The sequence below is a fragment of the Culicoides brevitarsis genome, chromosome 2, assembly GCF_036172545.1.
Source record: "Culicoides brevitarsis isolate CSIRO-B50_1 chromosome 2, AGI_CSIRO_Cbre_v1, whole genome shotgun sequence".
Classification (NCBI taxonomy): Eukaryota; Metazoa; Arthropoda; class Insecta; order Diptera; family Ceratopogonidae; genus Culicoides; species Culicoides brevitarsis.
In genome coordinates, this window is record NC_087086.1 from 16,398,756 (window position 1) to 16,413,392 (window position 14,637).

Below are 14,637 nucleotides of genomic sequence, written 5' to 3' on the forward strand. Positions count from 1 at the left end.
ATGTTTTTAATAAAATCTATTAATTTATAATTCCATATGAGCATGTTCGTCAGATTTCTCTTCAAATCGTCGTACACTGCCACTAAATAACGTAAAAGCTGCTTCTTCTGTTTTCAGTTGAAGTGCCATATAAAAGGGATGTTCTACGTTGAAAGTTGCAAAAGACGCCATGCTTCGTTTTTTCCGCACAACTGCAGCTGAAAATTCAATTAATTAAAAAAAAACATGAAATTTTGGTGCAAAAAATATAAATTTTTATTTCATTTCAAATTTATTGCTCAAATCCGACGAACGGAACCGCTGAACATGACTAAATTGGAATTGCGATCCCGCAAGTGAAACTGGAACGGTCGATTCATGTTAAATTGAGGTGTGAGGCAGTTGTCCATCATAATACCAGCTAGCAAAGAAACAAAGGAAACAAATAAAAATCATCGTCGGTAAGAAGCTGCTAAGGATTGATTTTCTATTCCCGTTGTTCAAAGTTCGAAACGTGTCCCGCAAATAACGCGACATGATCAGTTTTGTGCTTTAATACGAAATGGAAGGGACGATCCATGCGAAAAGCGAGACAAGGCATTGGCATCATTCGCATCATTGCGATTGCAGCTGAAACGAAACGGGAATAGAAGACAATTTTAGAACTTTATTCGAAAAGTGATGCGGATGAAATGTGATTAAAACAAAAGCTTTTTCTTTTAAATTATTGCACAGATTTATTTTGAACATTTTTAAAGCGTTACATTAATATTTTGATACATTTGAACAAAAAATTTACATTTACTTCTTAAAATTGGTAACTTTTCCTTTGAAAAGTGCGACATTATTGTACTTCAAAATGAATTGGAACGGATGATCCACTCTAAATATTGGATCTGGCATCATATTGAGTGAACACATCATCATCATTGTAGCTACAGACAAAAATTGGCAAATATTATTTTTCTTTAAAATTTACTTAAAACGTAATTTTTTAACAAGAAATTTCACGATTTTTTTTTACAAAAATACAAGGAACATTTTAATTTTTGAAGTTAACAACTCGTCCGGAGAAAATTTGAGTAAGCTCATGACGCAAAATGAAATGGAAAGGATGATCCACGATAAATTTCGGATTCGGCTTCATACCGGGACAACAACCGACCATCATCATTACCGCTAATAAAAAGTAAATTTTGATAAAAAAAAAATAATCCAATTAAAATTAATGAAAATGAGCAAAAAAAAAAAGAAGTGCAAATTATGCTTAATTTTGTGCATGAGATTTTTATGAAATATTTTCGATTTTTAAGTTTTTTTAATAATTTTTGTTCGAAGGCCCTTAATACAATTTACGTACAAACATTAATTTAATATTAAATTTTAAACATTAAAATTTTATAATTTAAATTTTTTGAATACGTCCAGAGAATAACGTCACATGATCAATTTTGTTCTTCAAAACGAAGTAGAAAGGATGATCCACACGAAATTCTTTCGTTGGTTCTAATGAGAAAAAGGCACATTTCATCACCATTACCGCAGCTAAAAGGAAAATACATGTCATCAGTTTTTGATTTTGAATTTTGAAACATGCAAAAACTCTAATTTTATTTTAAAGAAACACCAAAACACCTGAAAGAAGAGACCTCATTAGAAAATTTCTTGGGCAAAAATATTAAAATCACTTACGCTTCTTGAGAGTTTAAAAATGACGAACGACACCACTGAATAAAACGGAAGATTTATGCAAAAGCATGAATTGGAATGGATGATCAACAACAAATCTAGTCTCAGGACCCATTATTGCGCAATATGCAACAGCAATCATTGCTATTTTTTTTAATGAAAAAATATGAAATAAGTTAGTTGTAAAGTCTTTGAAAAATTAGACTTACATCTAAAATTTACGGACAACGCCACTGAATAAGATGGTAGACTTATGCAAGAGCGAAAATTGGAAAGGATGATCGACAATAAATCGAGATCTTGGTCCAATAATGGCACAACAAGGAACAATATTTAATGCTGTTTTTTAAAAATAAAAACAATAAATTAACCAAAAACATATTTTAAAGAGAAAGAGAAAGTAAAAGGCCCTTTAAATACAAGACTTACATCTAAAATTTACGGACAACGCCACTAAATAAGATGGTAGACTTATGTAAAAGTGAAAATTGAAAAGGATGATCGACAATATAACGAGTTCTTGGTTCAATTTTGATGCATTGAAGAACATAATCAAATCCTATATGTATTATGATAAATGAGAAAAATTTCAGCATAAAATACGAGATTTACATCTAAAATTTACGAATTGTACCATTAAATAGTAGAAAATTGTTTGACAGCAGAGTAAGATAGAAAGGATGATCAACTAAAAATTTTCTTGGTTTTGTTTTTTTTATTCGAGCATATTGTTTCATTAGGACAACTACATAAAATATCTTTGAAAAAAATTAGCACAATAGAATCTATCTAATGTTGTATGAGTACTTAAAGAAACAGATGCAAAAATGAATTGACTTTAATTGAATTAAAGTAAGACAAATAAATGAGTGATTCGTACGCCAAAAATTTAGGTTTTAAATTTTCGAATGAGAATAAAAATATTTTCCTGTGCATTTTCTTGTGTATAAGAACGAAATATATTTTAAAGAGTTTTGAAAGAGAACACGAAACTTACATCCAAAATTTGCGGACTACGCCACTAAATAAGATGGAAGACTTGTGCAAAAGCAAAAACTGAAAAGAATGATCGACAACAAATCGAGTTCTTGGTCCACGGAAGCCGCAAAGAAAAACAATATTTGAAGCTATTTTATGAAAAATAAAAAAAAATTATATAAGCCCTTAAAATACGAGACTTACATCTAAAAATGACGGAATGTGCCAGTGAACAGTATAAACTTGTTTGACGTGAGTGTAAAATAGAAAGGATGATCGACCATAAATCTAACTTCATCTTCAGAAATGCTACATGAATCTAATCCAATCAATACTAGCGAATATATGTAATGGAAAAAATAATTAAGGTCATTGAGAAACGAAGTTTTAATTAAATTTAAAGCAAATGAGAGACCTTAAATACAAATTGCGTAAGAATCTCAAACATTTATTTTTAGTTTAGCAATGAATTCAAAATCAAATCCATAAACAATGGAGGATACTGTGATAAAATCGACGAAAGACCAAATCAAAATGATAAACTGAATTTCTTTGAAAAATAAAAGTAAGTGATTTTATATCAACCTTCTAACTAAACTTAACTTTATGCTCTTAGTCAATATTATCATTATTATGTAATCAAACTGAAAAATCATTCTACCAGAGACTTACATTTAAAAGCGTCGTATGTTGCCACTAAATAATGCAAACTGATTTTGAATGAGTTTAAAAATGAAAGGACGATCAACTAAGAATTTAATTGGCTTCGGTTTATTACTCCAACTACAATATTTTTTTCTAGCGACTAAACAAAATAAGACATAAAATGACAAATTAACATATAAACGCAAGAGTATTTATGATGAATGATATTTTCCTGAAATCAGAAAACCAATTTTGAGTCTTTGCATCGAATTTTGAAAATAATTTTGTCTTGATACCTCTTATGAAGGTCGCAAAAAGCGTCCTTGAAAAATAATGCCATCAGATGATTTCAGGAAAAATGCGAACGGATGCCAAAGTTGAAAACTTGGTGTAATCATCAAACATTCAAGTTGGGCCAATGCAGCTGTGATGAACAAAAACACATTATTTATGAATTGGAAAAATTAGAACACATGCATTCGGAAATTATTTGAAACCTAATTCCAATAGTTTGTTCTGAATAGATAATTCTCTAACAGCTGCGATAAACAATGATCTCATTTTGTCACCAATTTTTGTCGTGACATGTTTGTTCAATTTTCTCAAATATTGTAACTCGAAAAAATTTGCGATGATGTGACATATGACTCACGAAATGAACATTGATAACAATGAATTGTATTGAGTAACACAAAAATAAGATAAGACAACAAACAGAACACTAATAGAGGAAACGATAAGATAAAAAGTCCCAAGAGATATCCCAAAACACAAAGCAATAAAAATGAAATGAAATGCAATATTGAACAATAAAAAACATGACTTACCAGTTGCTGCGGCAGCTTCAGCTCCTTCTTCATCGACTTTGATGAATGCCTTGTGAATGACTTTCGAGATTTTCAGTGGTTCGGGAGAGTCCAACAACTCAGAAAAGTCAGCGGCGTCACCAAAAGCAGTCGCCATACCAAGTTTACTTAAAACATCGTTGAGTTCGCGAGTAAACTCAAACTCGAATTTTGGTAGGAACACTTCAACCTCTTGTTTGAACATTTGACTGTCTAATTCCTTCAAGTCAATTTCGTGGATTTTTTCTTCCAATGCCTTCAAGCCGTCCTTTTGGTTCGGCAAGATGAACAACATGGAGATGTTGGAGTCTTTGTATTCCATTTCGAGAGCGGTAGCATCGAATTTCGACAAAGCTCCGTATTTGAAATGCTTCTTGATTGTCATCATATCGACATTAACAGTTTCCGTTGGGGTCACGTAGAAGGGCATTGGGTAGGTCAGGTCTTTGTTGAAGGGATAAAGCCATTTTCCTTTGAAGTAGATTGCGTTAACGAGAACAGCGCGAGTCATACCGTCAAGCATATCCGGCTTAATAAGATCCTTGATTTTATCGTGAGTTTTTTCCTCTACCCAGGTATTGATTTGCTTGGCAGCAGCAGTATTTTGTGCAAAATCCAAGCTCTCAACGCCAGATTTGAAATGTTTCGTCGTCAGTTCGTTGAAGGCTTGTTTGAGTTTGTAGTTTTGCATGACATAGATGCGGTTAGCGATTTCTAATCCTTTTTCCTTTTCCGTGCCTTCGAGAATGTCTTGGAAGACTTTAGCGACTTCTTGCTTATTTCCGCTTGCTCCGTATTTCAAGACATTGCCGATTTCCTCAAAAGTGCGTCCTTTGGCAGCCATATAAACCATCGACAAACAGGTTTGGATCGACATCGGTGAGAAAACAACATTTTCTGATGGGTCACTGGCCAATTCCTGCAAAACGAAAGAAACATTATTTCACAATTGTACGCAAAAAAAGTTATGAATAACAACGCCCATGACTCATGAATAGAGTATCGGAATAGAATATATCTTCAAGGTTATTTTTTTTTTTGACTTCTAATTTTGGGCAATTAAACGCGCTTCACACGTAGATACGAACTTACCTTGTACAAATCAGCTCCAAAAGCGTAGGAATTCTTTGCAAATTGTTCCATTGTTGTTGGATTTTCGGGATTTATATCACTAATACTGTTTGATAAATGCACTTGATAAGGCAATAGCACGAAGAGCAAAACTTTTAGGTGGATTGTGGACAAAATATTTGATTTTTTGTGCAGCAAATGAAAGACCATCACTCACTAAATACGATTTTACACAGCTCGGTCTTTTTATTACTTTTTTCTAATGTGAGTAACTATTGAATGAAAACAACAACTATTTTCGAGAGAGAGAGACGAGGTTTAAGAGCATTGGGAACTTATACTTCAAATGGATGATTTTTTTCATATTATTTATTATATTTTCTTTAAAAACTCAAAAATAAATGATTTTACGAAAATATTTTTAAAAAATCAAAATTTCCCTTAAAATTGAACAAAAATTCGAAAATTAGGTAGGATGTATATCGAGTATCGAATATCTTACAGATTAAAAAAGTAAAATTTTCTTAAATTTTAATTTTTTTTATCTAGATAATTTACAGTCAACTTGAACAAAAAAATTTGGAAAAATTAAAAATATGAACAACTTTGATTCTAGCTATTTTCAAAAAAATTTAGTTGTAAAATTTGTCTTAAAAAATTGAACTCGATCTATTAGGTGGGGGTTTCAGAAAAAATATATTTGAAGCTTTTTGTTAAAAATTTGTTAAAAAAAAGATCTATAGTATATTTAAACTAATTTTTAAAAATATTTAATTCAAAAATTTTTTGACTATTCATTAATATTTTTGTCGTTCAAATATATTTAATATTGTAAAATCAGAGAATTAGCAAAAAAATCACTGATAAAATTTTTGATAAATTATTTAATTTTTATTTGATATTTTAAATTTATTTTTGATTTGATAAAAAATTTTTTTACTTAGGCTGTAATTCCTTTCAACATTAAAGATCCATATGAAAAAATAACTTCTCTCGTTTTTCTCTCTTTTATGAATGACTGAGTGCATGTTGAGTAACGGAGGATGACATCACTTGCCGGTAATATACGACACGTAAGGTTTTTTTCAATAGAAAAATAGACGAAATTCCAATCGTGAGTTATTCACTCATTCTCTGTTTACGTTTCTATTCGAATATTTCACAACAACACGCAGCAAATTGGCGCCTACTATATGCAATGAACATTAATTCATTCAAACCTGATTCAAGTAAAAATCAATTTTTTGATGATTTATTCGAAAAGCTTTTATTATTTCGTATTTGGAGCAGATTTTTATCCAAAGTATCGTTTCTACGAATATTTTGTAAGATAATGTAAATGAAGACGGCTTTTCTATAATTTTATTTTCGTTGCGGGCTGACTTTCGTTGTTATAACTACTTTAAACTTCATTTGAGCAATATCTCGTTCATATCCGCAGAACTTGACACCTCAGTGCATCCAAAGTTTATTTCTTAACCAACCATAATCTTAAATTTTATATGGAAATGACCTTCAATACCATCCAATAGTATAGTATTAAATAAATAAATGAACATAACAATGTTAAAAACTTCAAAAAAAGAGTGAATAAATGATTCGATTTTCGTCAAACGGCTTTCTTTAGACCTCCTCTCCGGCAAGATCGAATCTTGGTGGGAAGGATAATCCGTCATATTGGGGTTGGGCAGACATGCCTCGTGGCTGAAATGAAAAAAAATGTTATTTTGTGAGGAAATTTTTTGTTTTTCACGGGAAACTTACTGCACATGAGCCTCCACGTGGCTGAAACGAAAAAAATTGTTATTTTGTGAGGAAATTTTTTGTTTTTCACGAGAAACTTACTACACATGAGCCTCCACGTGGCATCGATCCACCGTGCTTTCCACGTAATTTGTTGAATGCTTGTTCGGCAAAGTCAGCACGTTCTTCGGCTTCCTCGTAATCCTGTTGTGCCTTACGGAATTTGGCCAAATTCAACGCGGCAATTTCTTCGGCTTCCTCAATCTGTCTCTTGTAGCTCTTGATTTGATTTTGTAATTTATCGACCAAATCTTGCAGCCGTTGATGATTCTTTCTGTCTTCCTCCGATTGGAACGTCAATTCCTTGATGCGACGCTCATTCTTGCGATTATTTTTCTCGACTTCGGCGTGTTTCCGTTGCTCATTGTCCAAGTCATTTTCGATCGCGCGAACACGCGTTTCCAATTTTGCGATAATTTTCTTGCCGCCCTTCAAGGCATTCGCTTCGGCTTCGTCGACGCGTGCTTGAAGTTCGGAAATTTGTCCTTCCAAGTCTTTGCGAGCGCGTTCCTCAGTTTGGGAGTGTTCTTGTTCGGCACGAAGTTCATCGGCGAGACGAGCAGCATCAACCATTGCTTTCTTGGCTTTTTCTTCGGAGTTCTTGGCTTCGTTCAACAATTCATCCAAGTCGCCGTGCAAACTTTGGAGTTCGCCATCGAGCTTTTTCTTGGCGGCAGTCATTTGGGCGTTTGCAGCTTCGATTTCGTTCAATTCGACGTGCGCATCGGCGAGGTTGGCTTCAACTTGGCGACGAGCACGATCGGCTTGTTCGTGCAAAGTACGGGATTCCTCGAGTTCGTTTTGCAAGGCGTTGGCATGACGTTCAGATGTTCCGAGAGCTTCGCGGGCTTCTTCGAGATTGCGGGTTTCTTCCTCCAAGGATGCTTGCAAGTCACGTGATTGTTGTTGGAGACGTTTCAATGTCTTTTGGGCCTCCGCAGTTGCCTTTTTGGGAGAAAAATCATTAATTAAATCCATTTCTGTGATAATTTTTAAGGTTATTGAAGTATTTTTACTAAATTTTTCAAAATATTTTTTTTTATTTTTTTTTTTAAATTTTAAATTTAATTTTTTTAATTTAATTTTTTATTAAAAATCGCCAAAAATTTTAAAATTAATTTTTTTATTATTTTTTTCATTTTTTAAAGTTTTCTGTAAAAAAATTATTTTTAATGATCTTTTAGAAAAACCTCAAATTTTTATCAATTTTACCGAAAATTTTTATTTAGAATTTATTTTTAAATTTTTTTTTTTCAAAAATTAGAGAAATATTTATTTAAGTAATTTGAAAAAGCTTAATTAGAGAAAATTTTCGGGAAATTCTTACCTTATTAGTGTGGTCCAAAGAAATTTCGAGTTCATTGATATCTTGTTCCAACTTTTTCTTCATCTTGAGAGCTTCGTGCTTGCCCTTGGTTTCAGCATCCAAAGAGGCTTGCATTGATTCCATCGCGCGTTGATGAGTTCTGCGCGTATTTTCGAATTCCTCTTCCTTCTCTTGGATACGACGTTCGGCTTCTTGATGAACTTGTTGCAATTCAAGTTGGGCACGCAAAACTTTGTTCTCCTCAGCCTCCAAAGCAGCTTCGCCTTCCTCTAATGCGGATTGCAAATCGTCCTTTTCGGTCTCCAAACGCTTCTTGGCCTTCTCGATTTCGTGGAAATTCTTCGTAGTGTCGCCCAATTGGTCGTACAAGTCCTTAACCTCATCCGCCAAGTTCTTGTTTTCGCGACGCGCTCCTTCAAGTTGCTCTTGTCCCTCTTCGTAGGCAGCCTTGAGACGATACAATTCGGTAGCGTAAGCGCGACATTCGCGTTGCGATGCATCCAACTCAGCCATCAAATCGTCAACCTTCAACTTCCATTCGGCAATGACCTTGTCGAAGGCACGTTGCTTGCGTTCCGCCGCTTCAGCCAACAACAAGACACGATCGCATTCGACTTGGAGTTCGGTAACTTCGATTTCGAGACGACTCTTGGTCTTGTCCAAGGCAGTGCATTTGGCGCCCAACGATTCGATCGTTTCCTCGGCTTCGGTCAAGCGAGCTGTCAACTTCTTCTTTGCCTCGTCGAGTTCTTCGACACGTGCAAGTCCCTCGTTTTCGTATTTGTTCTTCCACATTTGGGCGTCGGAGGTGGCGCCACTCAACAAACGTTGAAGTTCTCCCTTTTGATCGGCTTCTTCTTCGAGTTGATCGCGCAATTTCTCGTATTCGAGTTCGAGATTGCGTGTTTTGCCCAAAAGAGTTGCCTTTTCGCGGGTTTCTTCGTCAGCAAGACGTTTCGTGTCTTCGAGTTGTTGCGTCAAGGAAGTCTTGACTTTGCCAAGTTGAGATGCTTGAGACTCGGTTTCTTCGATTTTGCGTTCAAGCTCGCTGTTCTCGTAAGCCAACTTCTTTTTGGCTTGATCAAGCTCGTTGACGGCACGGTAATTTTGCTCCAATTGAGCTTGAGACTCGGAGACAGATTGTTGCAATTGCTTGGCAATGCGTTCTTGGTTTGCCTGAAATGGAAATTTAATTAAAATTTGACCTCATAAATTATTAAAAATAAAAAATTTTATAAAAAAAATGTTTTTTTCTCATGAAATTTAAGATTTTTTTAATGTTTGATAAAATTACCTTACATTTTAACGAGAATTCTTTTCTACAAAAATATTTTTCATTAAATCCTAAAACTTCATTATTTAATTTAAAATTTTATAAAGTTATTTTTCAATTATTTTTAAAAATTAAAAATTTAAGAAATTAAAAATTCAGAAATACAAAAAAAAATATAATCGAATAAAATTTTTAATTATAAAAGTAGGTAATTATAAAAATTATTTCAAAACCATTAGAAAAGTAAAATTATTTTTTTTTTATTTTAATTTAATTTTTTATTTAAAATTTAAATTAAATTTAATTAAAAGTTTAATTTTTAATTATTAAAAATTTTAAATAAATTAATTTAAAAAAGCGCTTAAAATATAAAAATAAATTTTCTTTTAATGAAAGTTACCTTTTCTTGAACAATTTGGTCCATTTGATGACGAGCATCGTTCAATTGAGCATAAATTTCCTGCACTTCCTTGTCAGCCCTTAAAAGAAAATTAATTAAAAAATTATAAATTTATCAAATTTTCATCATTTTCCTAATTTTCATTAAAAAAAACTCCTTACTTAGCCTTCAATTTGGTCAATTGATCAACTTGTTCGTTCATCTCAGTGACCGCATCATTGTGCTTCTTACGCAAATCGCCGAAAACTTTTTCGCTGCGTGCATTATCTTCCTCCAATTGCCCGCGGATCTTGTTAATTTCAGCTTCACGTTTCTTGTTCAACTCAACTTGGGCAGCAGTAACGCCAGCAGCTTCCTCCAAGCGTTCCGCGAGTTCTTCCATTTCGCGGGCAAGATCAGCACGTTGTTTCTCGGCACGTGCTCTTGCTTGTCGCTCCATCTCAACTTCGTCATCCAACTCATCCAAGCGCCCGTAAACCTCCTTCGTTTGCTTCGTGAGTTTAACATTGAGATTTTGCTCGTCCTCGAGTTTGGCAGACAACGAGCTAAGTTCCTTCTCTTTGCGTTGAACGGCTTGCTCGAATTCCTTCTTGTGACGCTCCAAGTCCTGAACTTGTTCCTGCGCGAGTTTCAAGTCACCTTCGCACTTGCGCTTGGATTTTTCGGCATCACCAGTGAGACGCTTCTCACGCTCGATATTGTCCTCGAGTTCGTCCAAATTTTGCTCGAGCTTCGCTTTGACCTTGTTGATGTGATTCAACTTGTCTTCGTTCGCTTGCAACTCTTCGGCGGTCTTTTGGTTGATTTGCTGCTGGATTTTCTTCTCCTTGGCCAGCTGTTGGATGAGGTTTTCTTGCTCGGCAATGTCATCCTTGAATTGGCGGATTTGTTGGTCCTTCAAGGCTTTGTCTTGCTCGGATTTTTTGAGCGCCAACTCGAGATTCTCCACGTCCTTCTTGTAGGTCCCGATCTGCTGGTCCATTTTTTTGGACGTGTGGAACAAGTTGTTGCGCTCATCCTCGTCTTTGGCGAGACGATCTTGGATTTCCTAAAAATAGAACGTTTGCAATGAAAAACAACATTAAATGACTCAACTTTTCGTGCAAGAGTTGCTTAATGTCACGCATCATCGTCGTTAATTTTATTTTTTTAAATATTTTTTTCGACGGAGATGTCACGCTTTAGGCGAATAATTTATTAATTTTTTGTAGTGCCCCCCTCCGATTTTATCGAAAAAAATTTAGGGGGAAAAATAAAAATTAAATTAAAAATGGAAATATTTTTAAAATTTTTTAATTGAAAAATAAAATTAATTTATTTTAAAAAAAACCTTTCCAATTTTTTTAAGTCACGTGATCTAAATATTTTTTTTTTCAAAAATTTTTATTTGGGAAATTTTGTTTGATTTTAAGTTTAAATTTGAAAATAAAAAAAGTAAAAATTAAATAAATTTTAAGAATTAACATTTAACGTCTAAAAACGTTAAAAAATCAGAAAAAAAATTTAAAAAAATGTTTTTCCCATCCCCCCCTAATTAAAATCTTCATGAGACAAAAAAATGAAAATATTAATTTTTTTCGCCTTAATAAAAAAAAAATTTCCACGCACATCGAATTACACGAAAATTTGCGCGTTCCAGATGCGATTTTCAAAGTTGTAAAGTCGGAAAATTGATTAGAATGTCTGGAAAATGTTTGTCACACGAGCTGCGATCGAAATTATTAACATGGAAATTCATTCCAGATGAGATTTTTTACATTCTTTCAAGGTAGTCACCGTGTTTATTTTTAATTCCCTTACATTATATAAATTTTTTAATGTATTTTTGAGTAATCAGGTAAAGACGACGATAAATAAATGGTTTGTTATGCTTGGCATCTCTCCAAAGTACGCGCTCAACGCAGAAAGAACTAACTGGAATTTGTTACTTTTTAATAAAATTTCTTCTTCTTCTGCAACACGCGCACAGTCCGGTTAGCAAAAAAAAAAATTTAATATTTCGAATCAACTGCTAATATTAAATTGCTCTAAGCACTTAATTTATGTCATCAATAAATGCCAGAAAATACACGAGTTTTTTTGGAAAGTTGGCGTTGATGTTTGATCTAAAAATAGAAGAAAAAAAAATCTGATATTCTGACTTACACGCAATTGACTTTCCAAAGATTTCTTTTGGCTTTCCAATTTATTGGCTTTTGCCTGAATCTCAGCCAAAGATCCCTTTTCGCCATTGATGGTATCGAGCAATTCCTGCTTTTCCTTCAGCAATTGCTGATGTTCCTTCTCCAACTCGATGCGTTTTTTCTCCTCGAGTTCCGCCAATTTCAACGTATCCTTGGCATTTTGCTCCAATTGTTGCAACGCGGGTCCACGATTGCCCGCCACATGCACAAGTTCCGCCAACGAGTGCGTCGCTTGCGGTGTCGAGGCCAACAACGTGGCATTTTGCGCCATCAATTGGGCAATTTGGATCGCGACATCCTCCGAACTCAAGCCTGGATGGGGATTTGGCAACTTGCCAATCATACTAATGGGTTCAGGCTCGGGTTCGCGTGCTGGAGCAGCAGGAGCCGAAACAGAGTCCTCACTAAAGCTCACATCTTCAACACCATTTTCGGTATGCCCGTTTTCGGTAAGAGGCGTTGCTTCCGACGAATCTGCGGAATCAACAGCAGCTTTTGGCTTTTTTGTTTTTTTCTTCACTGGAGTGTCAGCTTCCATTATTTTTTTTTTTTTTTTAATTCACTTGGCTAAAAAAAATTCACTTCTAACTAGTTTCGTGTCGTCGTACTTGTAACTACAGGTGCATTAATTAATAATTTTTAATTGTTTTAATTGTAAAAATGTATAAAAAAAAAGTCGCGAAGAAGAAGAAGGTGCGAAAAAATAACGGACCGATCTAAAGCTCAGGTAGAGGTCCGCAAGTGTCGACTGTCAGCCACTTACTGTGCCGTGTGCTGGAGTCAAATGGTTAAAAATAATATGAAGAGGCATCTTTGCGTCTTCCACACGTCGTACACGATGCATATTATTATGGTCATATCACGTCTCCGGAAAATATTTTTCGCACCACCCACTCGCCACGTATCCGTACCGCGTACCGAAGATCGCACAATTTCAACGAAATTAAAAAGAAAAATTTATTTGGATACCTCTCTCTCCTCCAATTAAATGTTTAGACACGATTATTTGTAAACAAATAGCAACGAAAGAAATTAAAATTTTTGTGGGCTTGATGAGTCAATGGCACGTTACTCACGATTTTTCGAGATTTTCTTTGTTCTTTTTTTATTTCTTGTTTTTTTTTTTAATTTTTTTCTATAAACAGAATTTTTTTCTGAATAATTTCCAAAAATACCTGCCTAATGTACGTATAAAAAATTCCATAAAACCTTAAGAAAAATGAAAAAAATTTGATCAAAAATAAAAACAAATTTAAAAATAGAAAAATATAATATAATTTTATCATCATCATCACTTACTTGATCGAATCACTGGTTAATTTAAGATCAAGATGCGCGACATGCGTGTATTTGTCACATCACATCGTACGTTGCCGGTTTGAGAAAAATATATAAAAAAAAAAATTAAAATTAAAAGAGAAGCAAAAAGAAAATTTTCTCCAGAATTTAATGAGAAGAAAAATATCAGATAGTTAAATGGTCTGTTCCACACGAAAAAACGAGGAATAAAGTCATTAATAATTAAGGAACGATCACGAATTACATGAGAATTTTTGAATTTGGATGTTAAATAATTTGTGAGAAGCTCTCGTGATTCATATCAATCTAAGTCGAGTCTCGAAAGATAAACGAACGGAGATAGGCACGTGAGAACATTTACGTAAATTAGTTTGTGACAAAATTTCTATCAAAAAAAATTTGTTAAAAATAATTTTTCGTCAAGCATTTTGATTATTTTTTTCATGAAAAAATTAGTTTTTGTGACATTTTTAAAAAAAATCGTCAAAAATTTACAAAAAATTAATAAAAACTAAAAAAAATAAAAATTAGGTCATGAGAAAGAAATTAAAAAAAAATGATAAATTTTTTTTTGTATTATAATAAAAATACGATTAGGTCATTCTATTCTTGCTGACTCAAAAATCTATTTTCCGACGACGACGACGAGAAAAAAAAACATCATAAAACTCTTTTTCACATCAACAGATTAGCGTAGAAGATGAAGAAAGTAGGTCGATTATTTGCCATTCATAGACAAATTGTGGATTCATGTCGAAAAATATAACACCTGTTTTCATTTCCTGGCAAGGCAAGACATGATGCTTAAAGAAATGTATACGTAAATATTTAACTTGTAAGAATTTGTTTATTTATATTTGGTCTACTTGTCAATAAAAATACAGAAAACTACGAGACATTCATGGATTGAGGTAATTTCTGGATTTTTTTTTGTGTATAAAAATAATAAAAAAAAATTATTTTAAAATTTATTTAATTTTTACATTATTTTTAAATATTTATTTAATTAATTTAATTGCAGTATTTAATTAATATTTGATTTAAATTTATTTATTTAATGATTTTATTAAAAAAAATAATAAAATTCGTAAAAAACAAAAATAACGATTAAAGTAGTAAATAAATTATTATTTAAAAAAATTATT

The 14,637-nt window shown here is 33.2% G+C and overlaps 2 protein-coding genes across 11 annotated transcripts; both read right to left on the reverse strand.

Moving 5' to 3' along the window:
• Positions 1-9: 9 nt before the first annotated feature.
• Positions 10-5,450, reverse strand: LOC134832072 (serpin B6-like). Of its 9 annotated transcripts, none has more exons than XM_063845968.1 (4): positions 5,229-5,449; positions 4,119-5,055; positions 1,672-1,812; positions 1,473-1,614 (listed from the first exon to the last, which is right to left on the reverse strand). In XM_063845968.1, exons 1-3 carry the CDS (start codon positions 5,415-5,417, stop codon positions 1,685-1,687), a joined length of 1,254 nt encoding a protein of 417 aa, XP_063702038.1. In that variant the 5' UTR covers positions 5,418-5,449; the 3' UTR covers positions 1,473-1,614; positions 1,672-1,684. The 9 variants fall into 9 exon arrangements, with proteins under 9 accessions (XP_063702032.1, XP_063702041.1, XP_063702033.1 ...); XM_063845969.1 differs by lacking the exon at positions 1,473-1,614 and adding an exon at positions 1,878-2,007; XM_063845962.1 differs by lacking the exons at positions 1,473-1,614; positions 1,672-1,812 and adding an exon at positions 10-197 and having other exon boundaries at positions 5,229-5,450.
• Positions 5,451-6,459: 1,009 nt separating this feature from the next.
• LOC134832070 (myosin heavy chain, muscle-like) lies at positions 6,460-12,937 on the reverse strand. 2 transcript variants are annotated; one of them, XM_063845960.1, is made up of 7 exons: positions 12,156-12,937; positions 10,172-11,058; positions 10,011-10,089; positions 8,338-9,513; positions 7,053-7,955; positions 6,972-6,992; positions 6,460-6,911 (listed from the first exon to the last, which is right to left on the reverse strand). In XM_063845960.1, the coding sequence occupies exons 1-7, from the start codon at positions 12,729-12,731 to the stop codon at positions 6,831-6,833; spliced, it is 3,723 nt and encodes a 1,240-aa protein (XP_063702030.1). In that variant the 5' UTR covers positions 12,732-12,937; the 3' UTR covers positions 6,460-6,830. The 2 variants fall into 2 exon arrangements, with proteins under 2 accessions (XP_063702030.1, XP_063702031.1); XM_063845961.1 differs by lacking the exon at positions 6,972-6,992.
• Positions 12,938-14,637: the final 1,700 nt, after the last annotated feature.

Coding starts and splice junctions, on each gene's coding strand:
- LOC134832072 (XM_063845962.1), bottom strand. CDS start 5,417: ATGGTCTTTCATTTGCTGCACAAAAAATCAAATATTTTGTCCACAATC. Junction 5,056..5,228: donor TTGGAGCTGATTTGTACAAG/GTAAGTTCGTAT, acceptor TTCGTTTTGCAG/GAATTGGCCAGTGACCCATC. Junction 198..4,118: donor TGAAGCTGCCGCAGCAACTG/GTAAGTCATGTT, acceptor TTGAATTTTCAG/CTGCAGTTGTGCGGAAAAAA.
- LOC134832070 (XM_063845960.1), bottom strand. CDS start 12,731: ATGGAAGCTGACACTCCAGTGAAGAAAAAAACAAAAAAGCCAAAAGCT. Junction 7,956..8,337: donor CTTTGGACCACACTAATAAG/GTAAGAATTTCC, acceptor TCTCCCAAAAAG/GCAACTGCGGAGGCCCAAAA. Junction 6,912..6,971: donor CACGTGGAGGCTCATGTGCA/GTAAGTTTCCCG, acceptor TTTTCATTTCAG/CCACGAGGCATGTCTGCCCA.